This window comes from Rattus norvegicus, chromosome 2 (genome assembly GCF_036323735.1).
Source record: "Rattus norvegicus strain BN/NHsdMcwi chromosome 2, GRCr8, whole genome shotgun sequence".
NCBI lineage: Eukaryota > Metazoa > Chordata > Mammalia > Rodentia > Muridae > Rattus > Rattus norvegicus.
The window spans coordinates 177,559,636-177,575,699 of NC_086020.1; the positions used below are offsets into that span (position 1 = coordinate 177,559,636).

Genomic DNA, 16,064 nt, shown 5'->3' on the forward strand with positions numbered 1-16,064 from the left:
AAATTTCGTTCACGTTCATATTTAATCACTTTTCATATTTAATCTTTTTAACAACAAAAACCTTCGACATTGCTTTGAGGAAAGAGTGAAAATGAGAGAAACAACTAGTGTGAGCGCGCGCTGAAGCGTCTCTGTACGGAGGGGGCAGGTCGGGGCCACCAAGCTCTTCCTGGGGTGGGGGCACCCCCTCTGTGGTCCCGCAGCCCAGGCGGTACCTGCGGATCTCCAAGGCTTCGCCCGGGCCCTGAGTTCCACGCGCCCAGGGAAGGCCGCGCCCTGGACGAGCGTGCGGAACCGGAGAGCGAGGGAAGCGGCGCGGGCGCTCCTGACCATTGTCCTTGAGTGCGACTCCAGGCTATTCTCCCGCACCCGTCCCATCTGCAGTGAGAGGGCCGAGCTGGGCTCGGTGCGCACCCGGGGGCCCGGCGCCGGCGAGGGAGGGGCGCGGCCGTCCGGCAGTCCTGTGCGTCCACCGTTGGGCGGGCGCCGGGGCACTGCGGCCGCCGTCGTCCCTGGGAGGGTGGGCAGGGCTGTCGGGGGCTTCCGTGGGCTCGGCCTCGCCCACCTCGGGAGGAAAAGCAGGGGAAGCCCCGGCGCCCGGCGGCCCCAAGCGGTAGAGCGCAGAGGACACGGCGATCCGGTCACCGCGCCCGTCCAGTTTCGGGCTGAGCAGGTCCCACCCTGCCGGGCGCGCGCGTCTAGCGGCCAGGAGCCTCGCGGCGGCCTCCAGCGCCCAGCCCCGGGGAATGCGGCGGCCCCCGGCCCCTGGCGCCCCTTGGTGTCTCGGCTGGGCCTCCTCGCTCGTCTGCTCCGCGGCCTCGACGCTCCCGGGCCCCCTGATGGCGGCGAAGTGGTTCAAGGAGTTCCCGCTTACTCTGAAGACCGCGTCGGAGCGCGCCCGGCCCGGGGGCGCCGGCGGCAAGCCGCGCAAGAACTCGGAGACCGGCAGTGCGGCACCCACCCCGGGCAAGGGCCGCAAGAACTCAGCGGCCGAACTGGGGGGCAGCAGGACGGGCAGTGGACCCCCCAAGGACAGTCGGCTGTCCCGGGACAGCCTGCAGGGTCTGATCCAGGCCGCTGCAGGCAAAGGCCGTAAGAACTCCAGGGTCACCACCACCGCCACCGCCAGTGCCAGCGCCACCACCACCGAGGAGGAGCCCCACCGGGGTGCGGTGGCCAAGAGCGCAGGCTGCAGCACCTACATCAGCAGGCTCATCAAGGTGGACACACAGGAGAAGAATGGTAAGAGCATCTACCCGGGCGGTGGCAGCACCAGCAGCTCCAGCAGCTCCTCTTCCTCTGCGTCCTCTTCTCCGTCCTCCCTGGGCCCGGAGCTGGACAAGACCAAGATAATGAGACAGCAAGACACGGTAAGAAAACAGCATCGCTACCCACCTCTCAGTTGGGGAATTGGCACGGGGGCTGGGAGCGGGGGGGAGGCGGGGGCGCACGGGAGCCTGCTGAACCCCAATATTCATTATGCATACGAAAAGTTGGAGATGTTTTCTAAGATCCTCCCTTGTATCCATTCTGACTCCCAAGTGACCCTTCAAAAATCACTGGAGACAGCAAGGTTTGTTGTGGTTGATTTTTGTTGTTTCACAAGAGCAGTTGAAGAGAAGGGGGAAAAAGTGGCCCTTTTATGGGTGTGGTGTACTTTGGGTCTTGTTTTCATGTTTGACATCAAGGGGTCTATCAAGCTAGACTTCCGTAAGGCTTACACCGCTGGAGCATGCAAAACATCAGTAGCAGGGGTTGGGGATTTAGCTCAGTGGTAGCAAGCGCAAGGCCCCGGGTTTGGTCCCCAGCTCCGAAAAGAGAGAGAGAGAGAGAGAGAGAGAGAGAGAGAGAGAGAGAGAGAGAGAGAGAGAGAGAGAGAAAAGAAAAAAAAGAAAAGAAAAGAAAAGAAAAACATCAGTAGCCTGTCAACTGTGAAGTGCAGGTTTCTCATCTCCAGCCACTCAGCACTGCCAAATGGCAAAGCCTTCCATTCATTCCATGGACATTCACTGTACTGTCGCCATATAAGTAAGCGCCATGGACACTAAGGGGTGTGGGGGGCCACAATTCATAGCAAGGAAATGTCTTTAAGGAAATCGCAGATCAGGAGAGAAGAAGGTGTTTCCTGCATGTTCGTCACCAGAGGGCTTCTGGGTACCGTCCAGTGTGGGAAAGGTGGACCGACTCTCTCCATCCTTGCAGAGCGGAACTGAGTTTGTCTCCTGTGAGAAATGGGAGACAGAAAAGCTCCCACCCAGATTTTAGACTTCAGCCCAAAGCAAACCCTTCCTGCTGAGGGGCTTTACTTTTTAAACAAGGTGCCTACTAGACAGTCAGGAACTTGTGGCCCCAGTGAGGTGGCGTGTACTGGGCACCTTTGTTCATTTCTTCATTCAGACAATTACGGAGATGTTTAGTGTGTCTATCCTGTGGCAGGCACGGAGAGGACCACGGGGAAATGGATGTGGGAGCAGCTCACATACTACTGGGTGGTATACCTCACGGCGCCTTAGAGCCAAGGACTGTGTCAGTGTCACAGTCCACTTCCTGGCTGTATCTGGGCTGTAGCACTTGCAGCTGCTGTCAAGGAGACCCAAATGGAGTGGTAACCACGGTCCTCTGTCATGGTGTCATTTCTCCAAGGTTCATCCAGTTTGTCCCTCTGTCCTCACTTCTCCCTGAACTGTCGGAATTGTTTCCTCTAGCCCCAGTAGTGCTCCGTGAGCTTTCTAGAGAACATTCTGCCAGACAGGCCTCCAGCTTCCTCCCTGAGAAGGGCTCCCACCCAGCTTCTATAGAAGAGAAGGGCTTTGCACACAGTGCCGTGGTTTTGGAATGGTAGATGCTCTTGGACACAAATATCATCAAATTCTGTCTGTTCTTTAGTCACTCTCCCCGTGAATTACAGAACCCAGAACTTCCTCGGTACTGTACTGTTCAGTGCTAAGCTGTGAAGCCTGTGTCTTTGGAGCTTGTAAAAATTCCCTGAGGCCAGGAAGTAGGTTCACTTTGACTCAGCTCAGTACTCGAGATGACTGGTTCACTGGAACTGTACGGTTTAGCCTGGAGGAGCTAGGACGCCTGGGAGCTGCCAACCTGTGGTAGAAGAGTCCTCTTTCTGCCACTACTCTCCACTTCCCACTGCCCTCCTGCCATCCTCTAACTCAGAAGCAGGGGTTAGGTAAAGTGTCACAAGTCAAGTAGCATAAAAAAAGTTTGTCTGACAGAGACACATGATCAGGTATAAAAATTGTGAGACCTGTTGAGAGATTCTTTACTCCTTGTACCTGTGGAAGATTTCAGCAGCCATTTCGATGCGGTTGCCGTTTTCAAGTCTGGAAATCCTTGGCAACTGTCCTTTCTTATTGGGCAGGTCATCATTTTAGAAGACTATGCTGACCCATACGATGCCAAACGGACAAAAGGTCAAAGGGATGCGGAGAGAGTGGGTGAGAACGACGGCTACATGGAACCATATGATGCACAGCAGATGATAACAGGTTTGTGGGAAGGGAAATAGAAGCCTCATTCTGACTGATGAGAATGTAACCAGAGCTGGGTGTGGCGGCACGTGCCTTTAATACCAGCACCTGGGGGGCAGAGGCAGGAGGATCTCTGTGAGTTCAAAGCAGCCAGGTCTACATAGTGAGTTCCAAAACAGCCAGGGCTATGTAGAGAGACCCGCCTTTAAAAACAAACAAAAAACAAAACAAACAAAAAACCCTAGAGAGATGGGAGATATAGATAGGTAGACAGACAGACAGACGGAGCAATCGATCAATCTGGAGAAGAGAGCAATTTAACTAGGTCCTGCTGACTGGAAGAAACAGAAATTAGATCCAAATCTTAAAGGGAAGCTTTCAAACTGCCCTTTAGTGTCTTTCAGAATTTTAAGAATTTGTTTTTCTAATTTTGTGCAAGACGGCATTTGAGAGTCTGTCTGGATGTAGCCTTCATCTTCTAAAATAGTTTATTACATTTTATTTGGGTGTGCACGTGCCCGAGTGAGGATGGAGCTCAGAAGACCACTTGTGGGAGGCCATTCTCTCCTTCTCTTTTGTGGGTCCCAGGGAGCAAACTTGGCTTGTCATCTCAGGCTTGTGGCAGATGCTTCACCCACTGAGCTGCCCCACTGGCTCGTGGTCTTCAGCTTTAAGACAGTTAAGATACATTTCTTAGAACATTCAAAGCATTAGCATTCCTAATGGGAGTCAAAAGTCAGTACAAACACATACTTAAGGGATTCAGTTAGTCACCATTTGCAGACGTGATATAATTTTTTGTCTTGTGGTAGATTTACCTCAAGTTTTCAATATTGGAACAAAACAGTTAACTGGGGAATAATTAATTATCAATCACTGTCAGCCATTCAGGGCAAATCACAGGAAACCAAGCTGATCTTGTCACTTTTCAAGCACAAGCCATCACAGCTTGTTGGCTAAGCCAACCCTCTTGTCATAAGCAGTTGGCTCTCAAGCAAAACAACAAACTAGTTGTTCAGATTTACTTGGGAACTTTAAAGCATATGATTGTTAAAGGAACAATCGTTCCTTAAACGCCCATGAGGAAAACTGGCTGCTTAGCGTTGGCTGTTGGAGCATCCTCTTCCCACATGGACGACATTCTCATGATGAAGCACCCTGAAGAGCTCTCCAGCCCAGCTGGGCAAGCCAGTCCCTGCAGAGGGCTAACTGTCACACCCTGCAAAGCCAAGACAGGCTGGAATGATCCAAGCGACAGGAAAGCTCGACTCTGTTTCCTGCTTCCCTGCTCACAGAGATAAGGCACCACTCTGGGGAGGGTGTGCCCTGGCCAGGCGGTGACCCTGCAGGTCACCGGACTGTGGCCCTAATGAAATCTGTGAATGAAAGGAAGTGAAAACGAAATTAGTCACTTTTACAAAATATCAGCAGCTTAGAGGGAATAAGGGAAAGGATGGGCTTTTACATATAACCGAGGAAAAGGGTTTTCTTTCCTTTTTATTCTTTTACTTTTTATTTATTTTTAGAATATCGTACGTAAGTGTGATTATGGCCACACCTGCCTCTTCCTCCAACTCCTCCCATGTCCACACCCCACCCCTCTCAAACGCATGGCCTCTTCTTCTATTACAATATAGAATAGGTGACATATATGTATAACTATAAATAAATATGATATACATGAAACCACTGCATCCAATTAGTGTTGCTCCCATGTACGTGGGGGTAAGGCTGACCACTAGGCATGGGCATCCTACCCGGGCCTTGTCCCTGATTGGAACCGACGCTTCCTCTTTTAGCAGCTATGAATTTCCTATAGCTTCTCGAACGTGTGGGGCTGGGGATGACTTGCAAGCCCTTCCCCCACCACGCTCATGTGTTTCCTAGTGTGGTGCCATAGCTGCAGAAAATTCAGGAGTGCAGCATCCCTGCCAGGCCCAGTCTCACAGCAGTCCTCCTGGTCCCTACTTCTCACAGCCTTCCCTCCCCTTCTTCCCTGAGTTCCCTGAGCCTTGGGTGGACAGTTGTGTTAGGGATGCCCCTTTGGGGTGTGAGCACCCCACAGCCATTTGTTCTCTGAACCAGGTGTGTAATAGCCTCCCTCTATCCAATACAAAAGGTATGGGGTAGTGGTGGTGCATGCGTTTAATCCCAGCACGGGGAGGCAGAGGCAGGCAGATCTCTGAGTTTGAACAAGGACAGCCTAGTGTACAGAGTTATTCTAGGACAGCCAGGCTACACAGAGAAACCCTGCCTTGAAACCCAGCACCCCCACTGAAAGAAAGAGAGAAATAAAAGGAAGGAAGAAAGGGAGGAAGGGGAGGGAGGGAGGGAGGGAAGGAGGGAGGGAGGGAGGGAGGTAGAGAGGGAGAAAGGAAGAAAGGATGGGGAGGGAGGGAGGGAGAGAGAGATAGAGGGAGGGAGGGAGGGAGGGAGAGAGAGAGAGAGAGAGAGAGAGAGAGAGGGAGAGAGAGAGAGAGATAGAGGGAGGGAGGGAGGGGGAGAGAGAGAGAGAGAGAGAGAGGGAGGGAGAGAGAGAGAGAGAGAGAGAAAGAGAGAGAGAGAAGTAGCTTCTTTGAAGGGGGTGAGAATTGTCCAGGAGAGCACCTGTTTCTCTAATGCTTCTTTTCCCCCGAGCTTGTGATTGAACCTACAACTTTGAGCACAGTAAACCAGCATTTTGCAACTGAACCCCAGCCCCAGTTCCACCTTCTTTATTTAATTGCCACAAAAGCTCTCTAAAGAGACTGTAACTATTTTCATGTTGCTACTAAGTGAAAGACAAGCTCAGAGGACTTCAGACTTGTCCCACTTGCAAGACTATTCATTTGGTGGAGGGGTCAGTTGCCTGCCACAGTTCACGTGTGGAAATCAGAGGGCAGCCTGTAAGAGTTAGTTCTCTCCCAAAGAGACAAGACCTGCTCACTGTGATTTTTAAACATGCCTTTTGTTCATTTGTTTGTTTGTTTTTCTAGACAGGGTTTCTCTGTGTAGCCTCAGCTGTCATGGACTCGCCAGGAACACCCTGTAGACAAGGCTGGCCTCAAACCCAATGATCCATCTCCCTCTGCCTCCCGAATGCTGAGATTAAAGGCATGTGTCACCATACTGAGCAAGGGCTGCTCACTGTGTAACCCAGACGGGCCTTGAATTTAAAGCAATTCTTGTGCATCGGCCTCCCAAGTCCTGGAGCCACAGGCATGGGCCTGTAAGTCTGCTATTTGGGTTGTTGTTCCGTTGGTTTTGTTCTTAGAGAGAGGGAGGGTCTCTCACTATGTAGCGATGCTGCCTTTGATCTCACTGCTGTCTGCCTTCTTCAGCCTCTCAAGTGCTAAGATACAAGCATGTGAGGTAATGACCTCTCACCTGACTTCACGAGATTTTTTTCAGGAACGGATGAAGAATTTGAGTTGATACCTGCCACTCCAAACAGAGCGTTCCCAGTGCCACAGGGCTCTGAAAGATACACTTGAAATTATACCTGCAAAGGCATTGCAGACTTGACCCAAAGCTAGGCCAACTCTCTGCACAGATTCATGTCATATACGGAAGTAAAACTGAGCCTGCGGTAGTAGCATACACCTGTAACCCCAAGACTTGGGAGTATAAGACAGGAGGACATTGAACTCAGGGCCAGCCTTGGCTACACACCAAGTCCTTGTTTCCCCACCCACCTACCAAAAGTTGAAAATGTCTAATATGGGCCCGAATGATAGAGGTGCAGCCTTTAATCCCCGCACTGGGGAGGCAGAGGCAAGTGGATCTCTGAGTTTGAGGCCAGCCTGGTCTACAGAGCAAGTTCCAGGACAGCCAGGACCACACCGAGAAACCCTTTCTTGAGAAACCTAAATAAATAAATAAATCCAATATGAGATAGTTTGTACATGGTGGCACACGTCTCTAGTCTCAGCACTTGAAAGGCAAAGCCAAGCTGATCTCTGTGAGTTCAAGGCCAACCTGGTCTACAAAGCAAGTTCTAGGCCAGCCAGGGCCATATAATGAGACCCTTTCAATAAATAAATAAATAAATAAATAAATAAATAAATAAATAAATGTAAGAAGATTTAGTGAGCTAAGCATGGTGACACATGTCATGTGCTACCACCAGCAGCACTCAAGAGGCAGAAGCAGGCAAGTCTCTGAGTTTAAGGCCAGCCTGCTCTAGAGAGCAAGTTCCAGGACAGCCAGGGCTACACAGAGAAAGCCTGTTTCAAAAAAAAATGTTTAATATTTGAGTGTTTATTAAAATTTTTTCTTTGTTTTTCTTTTGGTTCTTTTTTTTTTTTTTTTTTTTTTTTTCGGAGCTGGGGACCGAACCCAGGGCCTTGAGCTTCCTAGGCAAGCGCTCTACCACTGAGCTAAATCCCCAACCCCTTTTTCTTTGTTTTTAAATAGTATGGATAAATCAAATTAAAACTATAAGACTACCTTATTCAATAGTTCAAATGCATTTATAATATAAATTACTTTCAACGAGGTGTGGTGGTGCACGCCTGTGTTCCAGCGCTCAGAAGGCAGAGCAGTATGATGAGTATTACGTTAACAGCCACCCTGCACTATAGTTAGAGTTCTGGTCCAGAGAGTGGGACCCTGCCTCAAAGAAAGAAAGTTTAAAATTATTAATTTTTAATATTAATAATCTAAAAATGCAATGCTTTTCTCTTTAGATTAACATTTCCTCCTCCTTCCCTTCCTCTTCTTCCCCTTCATATTCCTCCTCTTCTTCCTCTTATTCTTCATCCTCTTCCTCTTCCTCATCCTCTTCCCCCTCCTCCTACTCTTCCTACTCTTCTTCTTCCTCTTCCTCTCCTTTCTCCTCTTCTTCCTCTTCCTCCTCCTCCTCATTCTCTTCCTTCTTCCTCTTCTTCTTTGGTTTTTGGATATTTTTTTCTTTGAGACAGAGTTTCTCTGTATAGCCCCTAGCTGTCTGGGACTCACTTTGTAGACCTCAAACTCATAGAGGTCCACCTGCCTCTGCCTCCCAAGCGCTGGGATTAAAGGCACAAGCCATCACACCCCACGCATTTCTTCTTTAAAATGCATACCACGTATACTATATGCATATGTGTGTATGCATGCATCACAAAGTCAGGGTCTCACCCTGTAACTTGGGCTAGCCTGGAACTCATTATGTAGACCAGTCTGACCCTCCGCCTCCCAGAAATCCTCTGTCTTTGCCTCCTGGCTGCTGGGAGGAAAGGCCCAGTTTAACATTTCACTGTTTAAGATTTGGTTTGTTCTTTCTGTGCTAGCTTGACAAGCTCAAGGTCAGAAGTTTCCCGTCTTTCTGTTTCGTTGAGTCTAGCCAGAGCTTCAGACCACACTAGATAAATGCTCTACCTCTGTGCTCTATCCCTAAGCCCAGAAATATGCCGTATATCCTCAGAAACATTGGGGGCTCTAATTTATTCGGGTTTTTGGAATGGTGTGGAAAGGGTGCTGAGGTGACCTAATTGTGTAGTGTTGTATCCTGGGCGCCAGCCTCTATGCTTTATTCTTCAACTATGAAGTGGAAATAACATGCAGCTTCAACAGTAACAGGAGCTTCATATTTAGCTCAGTGGTAGCGCACTTGCCTAGCATGCATAAGGTCATGGGTTCAATTCCCAACACTGAAAAAAGAAATCAGTATCTAGAGCATAAAGCATGCTGTCCATGTTGTTAGCCTATAACATCCAACAAAGAGTCATTAGCACTTATTTACCATGAACTAGGCTCAGGGCCGACTGTGCAGGCATAGGTACCAAGTTCCCTGCCCCGTCAGAATATGAGAAAACATACTTAACCCCAGTAAAGAAGAAAATACATCCGTGAAAAATGTAATAGCTACCAAGCTCACATTTATAATCTCAGCACTTGGGAGGCTGAGGCAGGAGGAGCACGGGGTGGGGCGGGGCCCCTGGGGAGAGTGTGGAGAGATAGCTCAGTGGTTAAGGGTATTCACAGCCTTTGTTCCCCACACCCACATCAAGCAGCCCACACTTAGAGGGAATCCAACACCTTCTGGCCTCTGCTGACACGCATACATATACACGTAAATAAAAATAAATATTCTTTTTTATTATTATTCATTTATTATATATAAGTACACTGTAGCTGTCTTCAGATACACCAGAAGAGGGCATCGGATTTCTTTACAGATGGTTGTGAGCCACCATGTGGTTGCTGGGAATTGAACTCAGGACCTCTGGAAGAGTAGTCGGGTGCTCTTAACCGCCGAGCCATCTCTCCAGCCCATAAATATTCTTTTAAGAAGATAGAAAAACAGGGAGAGGGAAATTGGCAAGTTCCTCTGAAAACTTTTAACTTGCAGAACTTAAGAATTTACAAATAAGTTCTTCTTGGGATTTATCTGAAAGAATGTTAATAAGAATCCATGGCGGGGCAGAGTAAGTATGATTAGCATAAACTGCCATTCTTCTGCTAAATTACAAGAGTGTTTTCCCTGAGCAACTGATACATGTATTCTGCGTAATTTAGCAGTATGGCTTTTAGCTACATAATTGAAACTTCCACACCAGGCAGGTCTTTGGGAGTTTCTCAGGCAGCCGTCAGTTAGCGTAAGGCTTCTTCCCACAGGAGGCCTTACACTTCTATTCTTCAAGGGCTTTGAGCTACCAAACTTGCCAAATAACCTTACTCCAACGCCAGTGAAAAGGCAGGTACTGCTGAACAACCAAGGAAATCTAGGTGCGGAAGAACAAAATAAGTTGTCCAGATCATTTGGTGGAAAGGAGAGATCTCAGGGCACACGGCAGCCTACAGCTATTCAACTCCTGAAAAAAGATTGTTTTCAATTTTTGTTTTCCCTCCCAGGGATGTTATTGGTTTGTTTAAATACTCTGGTCTGAAAGACAACCTCAGTGTGTGGGTCTACGTGTTAAAAACTATTGTAGAGAAAAGTCCACATGAATTCTTGGATTTTTCTTGGTGTTGGAGATTGAAGCCGGGGCCTCATACTGGCCCAGAAGCACTCCATTGAAGTGCACCCCAGCCCAGTCCTTACTCTGTCTCTGCTTGGTGAGATTCAGGTGTCTGAATTGTATCTGCCTCTGTTGAGTATGCTGAGTTAGCTGATAGGAAGAACGCTAACTGGATTAGGAACTTGAATACTGGTAGAAAATTCAAGTAAGGCAGGTGACTCCAAGAGGGAAATAGAGCTTCATGAGACTGCGTGTTTAGTGATTTGGGAAACATAAAAGGGATTGTGGGAAAGATATGTTATTCAGAATGATAATTAAAATACTACTTGTGTGGCTGGGAAGATGGCTCAGTGATTTAGAGCACTCACTGTTCTTCCAGAGGCTCAGGCTTAGTTCCCAGCACCCACAGGGAGCTCCAGCCTGTCTGTAACTTATTCACCCAGAGCATCTGATGCCCTCTTCTGGCCTCCGTAGGCACTGCATGCTCGTGGCGCACAGATATGTGCAGGCAAAACATTCATGTACATAAAATAAAAATAAATCTAATTTTTAATTTAAAAAAATCACAGGAAATATTTTTCATAAAGATACATATAATGTAAGGTATGGTAGGTGAACTTGGACTCCCCACTCAGTGCCTTGCAGGGCCGAGGCCTAACAACCAGAACCAGTGGCTAGCAGGGCTCCTGTGAGGCTCTAGGCATAACACACTTGTGATGTGCATGCCCAGAAAGCCGTCAGAGAGAATCTATATTTTAAAGAGAATTCTGGATAAGAGAGGGTGATAATAGCAGTTAAATTTGTTGCCCCGCGTGGTTATACACTGCTGTAGTCCTGGTCTCTGGGAAACTGAGGCAGGAGGATCACTGCCACTTAGAAGTCAACCTGGACCACAGAATGAACCCTGTAAAAACAAATTTGTTAATTAAGAAACGTTGGCCTTCTGCCATGTAAATGTCTTAATTATGTGTGATGAGAACCAAGGGTTAGAAAGGGAAAATTTCCAGCCCCTGTTAGGGGCTTTGTACCAATCAGCTGCCATTTTCAGTGGTTTGGGGCAGCCCTGTCTCAGAGAGGCTGCACAGGGTGTTTATCTGCTGCCCCACCACAGCACCCCGTTGTCTGCCACAGTGGACGGCCTCTCTCGGCAGCCAGGGTGTAGCTTCCTCCTGCCATTTCCTCCCTCTCGGGCTCATTTCCTCTTGGAGCCAGCTCTGCACGTCAGGGGCTATTCTCCCTGCAGGAAGGGTCGGCTTGCAGCCCTGTGATTGTTTCTGTTTCTATGGCGCCTCAGGTTGGGGACAACCAGGTGTTGGAATGGACTGGAAGGTTAATGCCCTGGAAGGGGGAGTGTCTAGCCTCTCTTCCGCCCAGTTAAACATTGTTTCAAAAGATGTTTTACCAATATCTCCAATCCCGCCACAGAAGGAAGGAGTGTTTTCAGCTTTGTGCTTTTCGGTTGGCTCCTCGTCCGTTTCAAATGGCGGGATCAGGAGGACCCCACTGTAAAAAAAATACTGCACACATAACGTAAGATGCCAGTCACTGTGCCTCATTTGAATGCAAGTCTACTGAAGTTTCCTCATAAACAGGACCTCTACCCTAAGGGTGGACTCAGGACACCTACCCTAAGGATGGATTCCGTCTTCCTTGTTTGGTTCATACACCTCACTGGGGGCTGACTTGAAGCCATGATTCTTTTTCCTCTTTGCTTTATTTTATGTGTGCGAGTGCTGCCTGCCTGTGTGTATGTCCACCCTGTGTGTACCTGAGCAGTGCAGAAGGTGTCAGGAACTAGAGTTACAAATGGCCGCGAGGCTCCATATGGGTGCCAGGAACCAAGCCTGGGTCTTCTGTAAGAGAAGCAAGTGCTTGTAACCACTGAGTTGTTTTTCCAGTCCTGAAGCCAGGATCTTGAGAAGAACTTTCTAAATTGAGCATAAATAAGTTCTGATTAGAAACGTAAAAATTCTAAATCTATCCCCTGGGTTCCTTTGTGTGTTCAGTTTCCTCTTTCTTGGGTCTTGAGAAAAGATCTTTTATTTTTTTTAAATGCCAGCCTTATCTCAGCTGAACCGAGAACTGAGCATGTTTTTGTTTCTTGTTTTTCATAGCCGCGTCTAGAATAGGCAATGAAGAAAAGGCTGTGGGGCTGAAAGTCAAGAGACTAGGACAAAAGACACGGCTCTGGCCTCAGACAGCCTGGACCCCTGACCTGGTGTCAGGTGAGCAGGGGAGTCTGCTGTAATGTGTCCTTCTGTTCAGGGACAAGGCCAGGAGAGATTAGCCCCAGAGGCTGAGCGGAAGTGGGTAAGAGGTAGCCTCACATTTAGCTGCTTCTCACACTATCCTAGTAGTTCATATCTATGTGGCTGCCAGACTGTACCCCACCACTGAAGTCAGGTCCTGTGGGGCTGCCATGGGAGTCTCCGCCCATTCTTGCCTTGCACTTTTACCCCTGGGGACTCAGTTTTTGACACACATGTTTCCAGCTTGGCAGAGATGGCTGGGGCGGGGACCACGATGCCTTGCTTATGCTGGCAGAACACACAGGTGTGTGATGATGGGTGGCACTGGACGATGCCCAGGCAGATGACAATGTATGTGTCAAGGAGACTCTTGCCATACATGGCTGTTAACACAGTGAGAAAGAGGGCAGCAGACTGAAAGGACAGAGAGTCCAGGGCAGGACTCTAGGGAAGGATGGCTGGCAGAAGCAAGGGAGGATGGGAAGAAATGGAGGGGCTAGCTAGAAGAGGAGCAGAGGACTGCGGTGCTGCGGGAGGGCTCCAGGAAGGACTTTCTACAAATTGAAACAAATTGACAAAGTAATGTTCCCTGGAGAGCTGCTGACTCAGTGAAAGTTCTATAACAAAGAACAAATGGAGAAAGTTATTCAAAGAAAGCCACTAAACTCAAGAGGGCAAACCTTAACCAGGCATGCCTTTAGTCTGGGCACTCAGGAGACAGAGACAGGCTGACCTCTCTGTGTCCTGGGCCAGCATGGTTGCTTTAGTGAGTTCTAGGCCAGTGAGGGCTGTATACTGAGACCTTGTCTCAGAGTGTGTATGGGGAGCAGAATGATCACTTATTTCTAGGAAGAGGTTTGGATCTGTGGGACTCAGGACTCTATGCAACTACCTCTGCCTCCAATTCCATGCAAGTCCTTGCCAATAGACATGCATAGTGCAATATGCAGGATCCAGAGGCTCTCTCTGGTTAGGGTGACCTGGTAGGCACCTAGGCACGGGCTGGTCAGTCACCAGACGCTGCTGACTCTGTCCTGCAGTGGCTGGCTGTTGAACTGTTAATTGTCTGGTTTATATCGAGGTTTATCTGTGCACTATGCAGGCCAGATCGTTCTCACTTACCCCATCCTATCCAGTGATGTTAGAGTTACTGTCAGTGACTCACAGTTATAGTTGTTATTATTATTATATTATTATATAGTTGTTATTCCCCGTTTTTAAAGATTTTTTTTTAATGCCAGGAGTGGTGGAGCGTGCCTTTAATCCCAACCCTCGGGAGGTAGAGTCAAGTGGATCTCTGTGAGTTTGAGGCCAGCCTGGTCTACAAAGTGAGCTCCAGGACAGCCAGGGCTCCACAGAGAAACCAAAATGGTTAAGTGGCTTTGCGCTCCACACAGCACAGTACAGACTTTTCTTGCCTTAAAAGGAAACCTCGCTTCCAGATAATTTTTTTTTTAATTTTATGTGTGAGTACAGTGTATCTGTCTTCACACACACCGGAAGAGGGCATCAGATCCCATTACAATGGTTGTGAGCCACCATGTGGGGGCTGGGAATTGAACTCATGACCTCTGGAAGAGCAGCCAGTGCTCTTAACCACTGAGCCATCTCTCCAGCCCCATTTCCAGATAATTTACACACACCTGTAATGTAGCACTTGGGAGGCTGAGGCAGGAGAATCCTAGAGTTCAAGGCCATGTTTCCCTTCAGGCCAGCCTGGGCTACATGACATCCTGATGTCTTAAAAAAGGCAACAAAGATAGGGCTGGAGATGGCCCAGTGGTTAAGAGCACTGGCTGCTTTGGCAGACCAGAGTTTGATTGCCAGAACCTCAGTCCACTGACTCAGAACTGTCTGTAATTGGTGCTCCGGGGATCTGGTGCCCTCTTCTGGTTTCTGTAGAAACATACACATAATAAAAATACATAAATCTAAATCCTGATACACACACGCACACACACACACACACACACACACACGCACACACGAACACACGCACGAACACACGCACACATATGAGATATATATTTCATGGCTAGAGAGATGACTCAGTGGTTAAGAACACTGGCTGCTTTTCCAGAAGTCCCGAATTCAATTCCCAGCAACCACATGGTCTCTCACATTTCAGTATACAAGCATACAGGCAGATAAGTCATTTGTGTACATAAATAAATAAATCTTTAAAAACAAAAACAAAAAGACAACAGAACTAACAAAAAAAAAAACAAAAACAAAAACAAAAACCCAGCACTTGCTTCTCTGGGCTTTTCCTTCTCCAGCTAAGATCTCCCAGTGCCTTCCTCTTCTCCGGACTAATCTTTGGAACTTTCCCCTCACCCGCTGGGTGGCAATGCACTGCATATGTCTCCCGCTCCCCCATCTCCACTCCTGCAGCTCTCTCCACTGGAAGTGACTTCTCCACTAGGGTCAGCCCATCTTCCATTTTCCTTCCACTTGGAGCCCATCCAAGCGTGGTGTCAAAGAGTAAGGCTTCTAGCGCCCAGCTTCCTGCTGTGCACGCCAGGCCCTGCTGTTACTGGTCTGGGTCACTTCCTTAAGCCCTCTGTTCTCTTTAACATGTGGACACGGGAGTGTGGGCTTTAAGCATTACAGCCGGGAACAGCGCTTGCCCCCAGGGGAAAGGTCAGAGAGATCACTTTATTCTCCACCGTAGCACCTTTCATTTGGATGTATCCTTGAGTTATTTTCCCGAGTATACTTTGTGAATGTGTCTGGCTCCCACTGCTCTAAAAATGTCTGTATCTTAAGAACCCTGTGGCACACACCTTTGATCCCTGAACTCCGGAGGCACAGGCAAGCAGATTTGTGAGTTGAAAGGCCAGCCTGGTGAATTCTAGGTTAACCGGTTAACCGGGGGTCGCATAGTGAGATCTTGTCTCAAAACACAAACCTGACTGATGCCTTCCTGGTGTATTGTGAACAGTGTTTTCAGTACCATACACAGCTGATTTCCTTAAAATACATTAATCTGGGCTTCCTCTCAAGACGTATTCGTAGAAATGAAAGTAAGCTATACTCAGAGTAGGCCCTAGATACTCTGTTACCCAGAGGCCACTTCTCCATTACCCTCAAAGTGACCCTGGAGGCCTCCTGCCTTCAGGCATCCCTCATCTTAGGCTTGGCTCATCCGGCTGTGTGGAGAGGTATTTTTGTTTTTTAAACATGTCGTTTTAGAATGGATACACGGCAACTGTACAGACTGTCTGGGGACAGTGTAATATTTCAGTGTGTGTGCGTGCTGTGCACCCAGGAACATTCTGGTGCCCCACCCCTTTTGCTCCTGCAGCATGGCTGAAGAGTAGTCAGCCCAGACCAGACCAGAAAAGTCGTGGAGCATTCTGCTGCCTCAGCCAAGGGTAACTGTGTTCCCCATGGGTTACCCAGGGGCC

At 48.6% G+C, this 16,064-nt stretch overlaps 1 protein-coding gene across 4 annotated transcripts in view; it reads left to right on the forward strand.

The window, feature by feature from the left end:
- She (Src homology 2 domain containing E) overlaps positions 1-16,064 on the forward strand; it is a 25,850-nt gene continuing 9,786 nt past the window's right edge. The window contains exons 1-3 of one of the 4 annotated variants that reach the window (XM_063282723.1): positions 1-1,370; positions 3,374-3,500; positions 12,520-12,630. In XM_063282723.1, coding sequence (XP_063138793.1) covers positions 747-1,370; positions 3,374-3,500; positions 12,520-12,630 — 862 coding nt within the window. In that variant the 5' untranslated portion in view covers positions 1-746. The remainder of the gene's footprint in view (positions 1,371-3,373; positions 3,501-12,519; positions 12,631-16,064) is intronic. The other 3 variants (XM_063282722.1, XM_063282721.1, XM_001062249.8) reach the window with 3 other exon arrangements.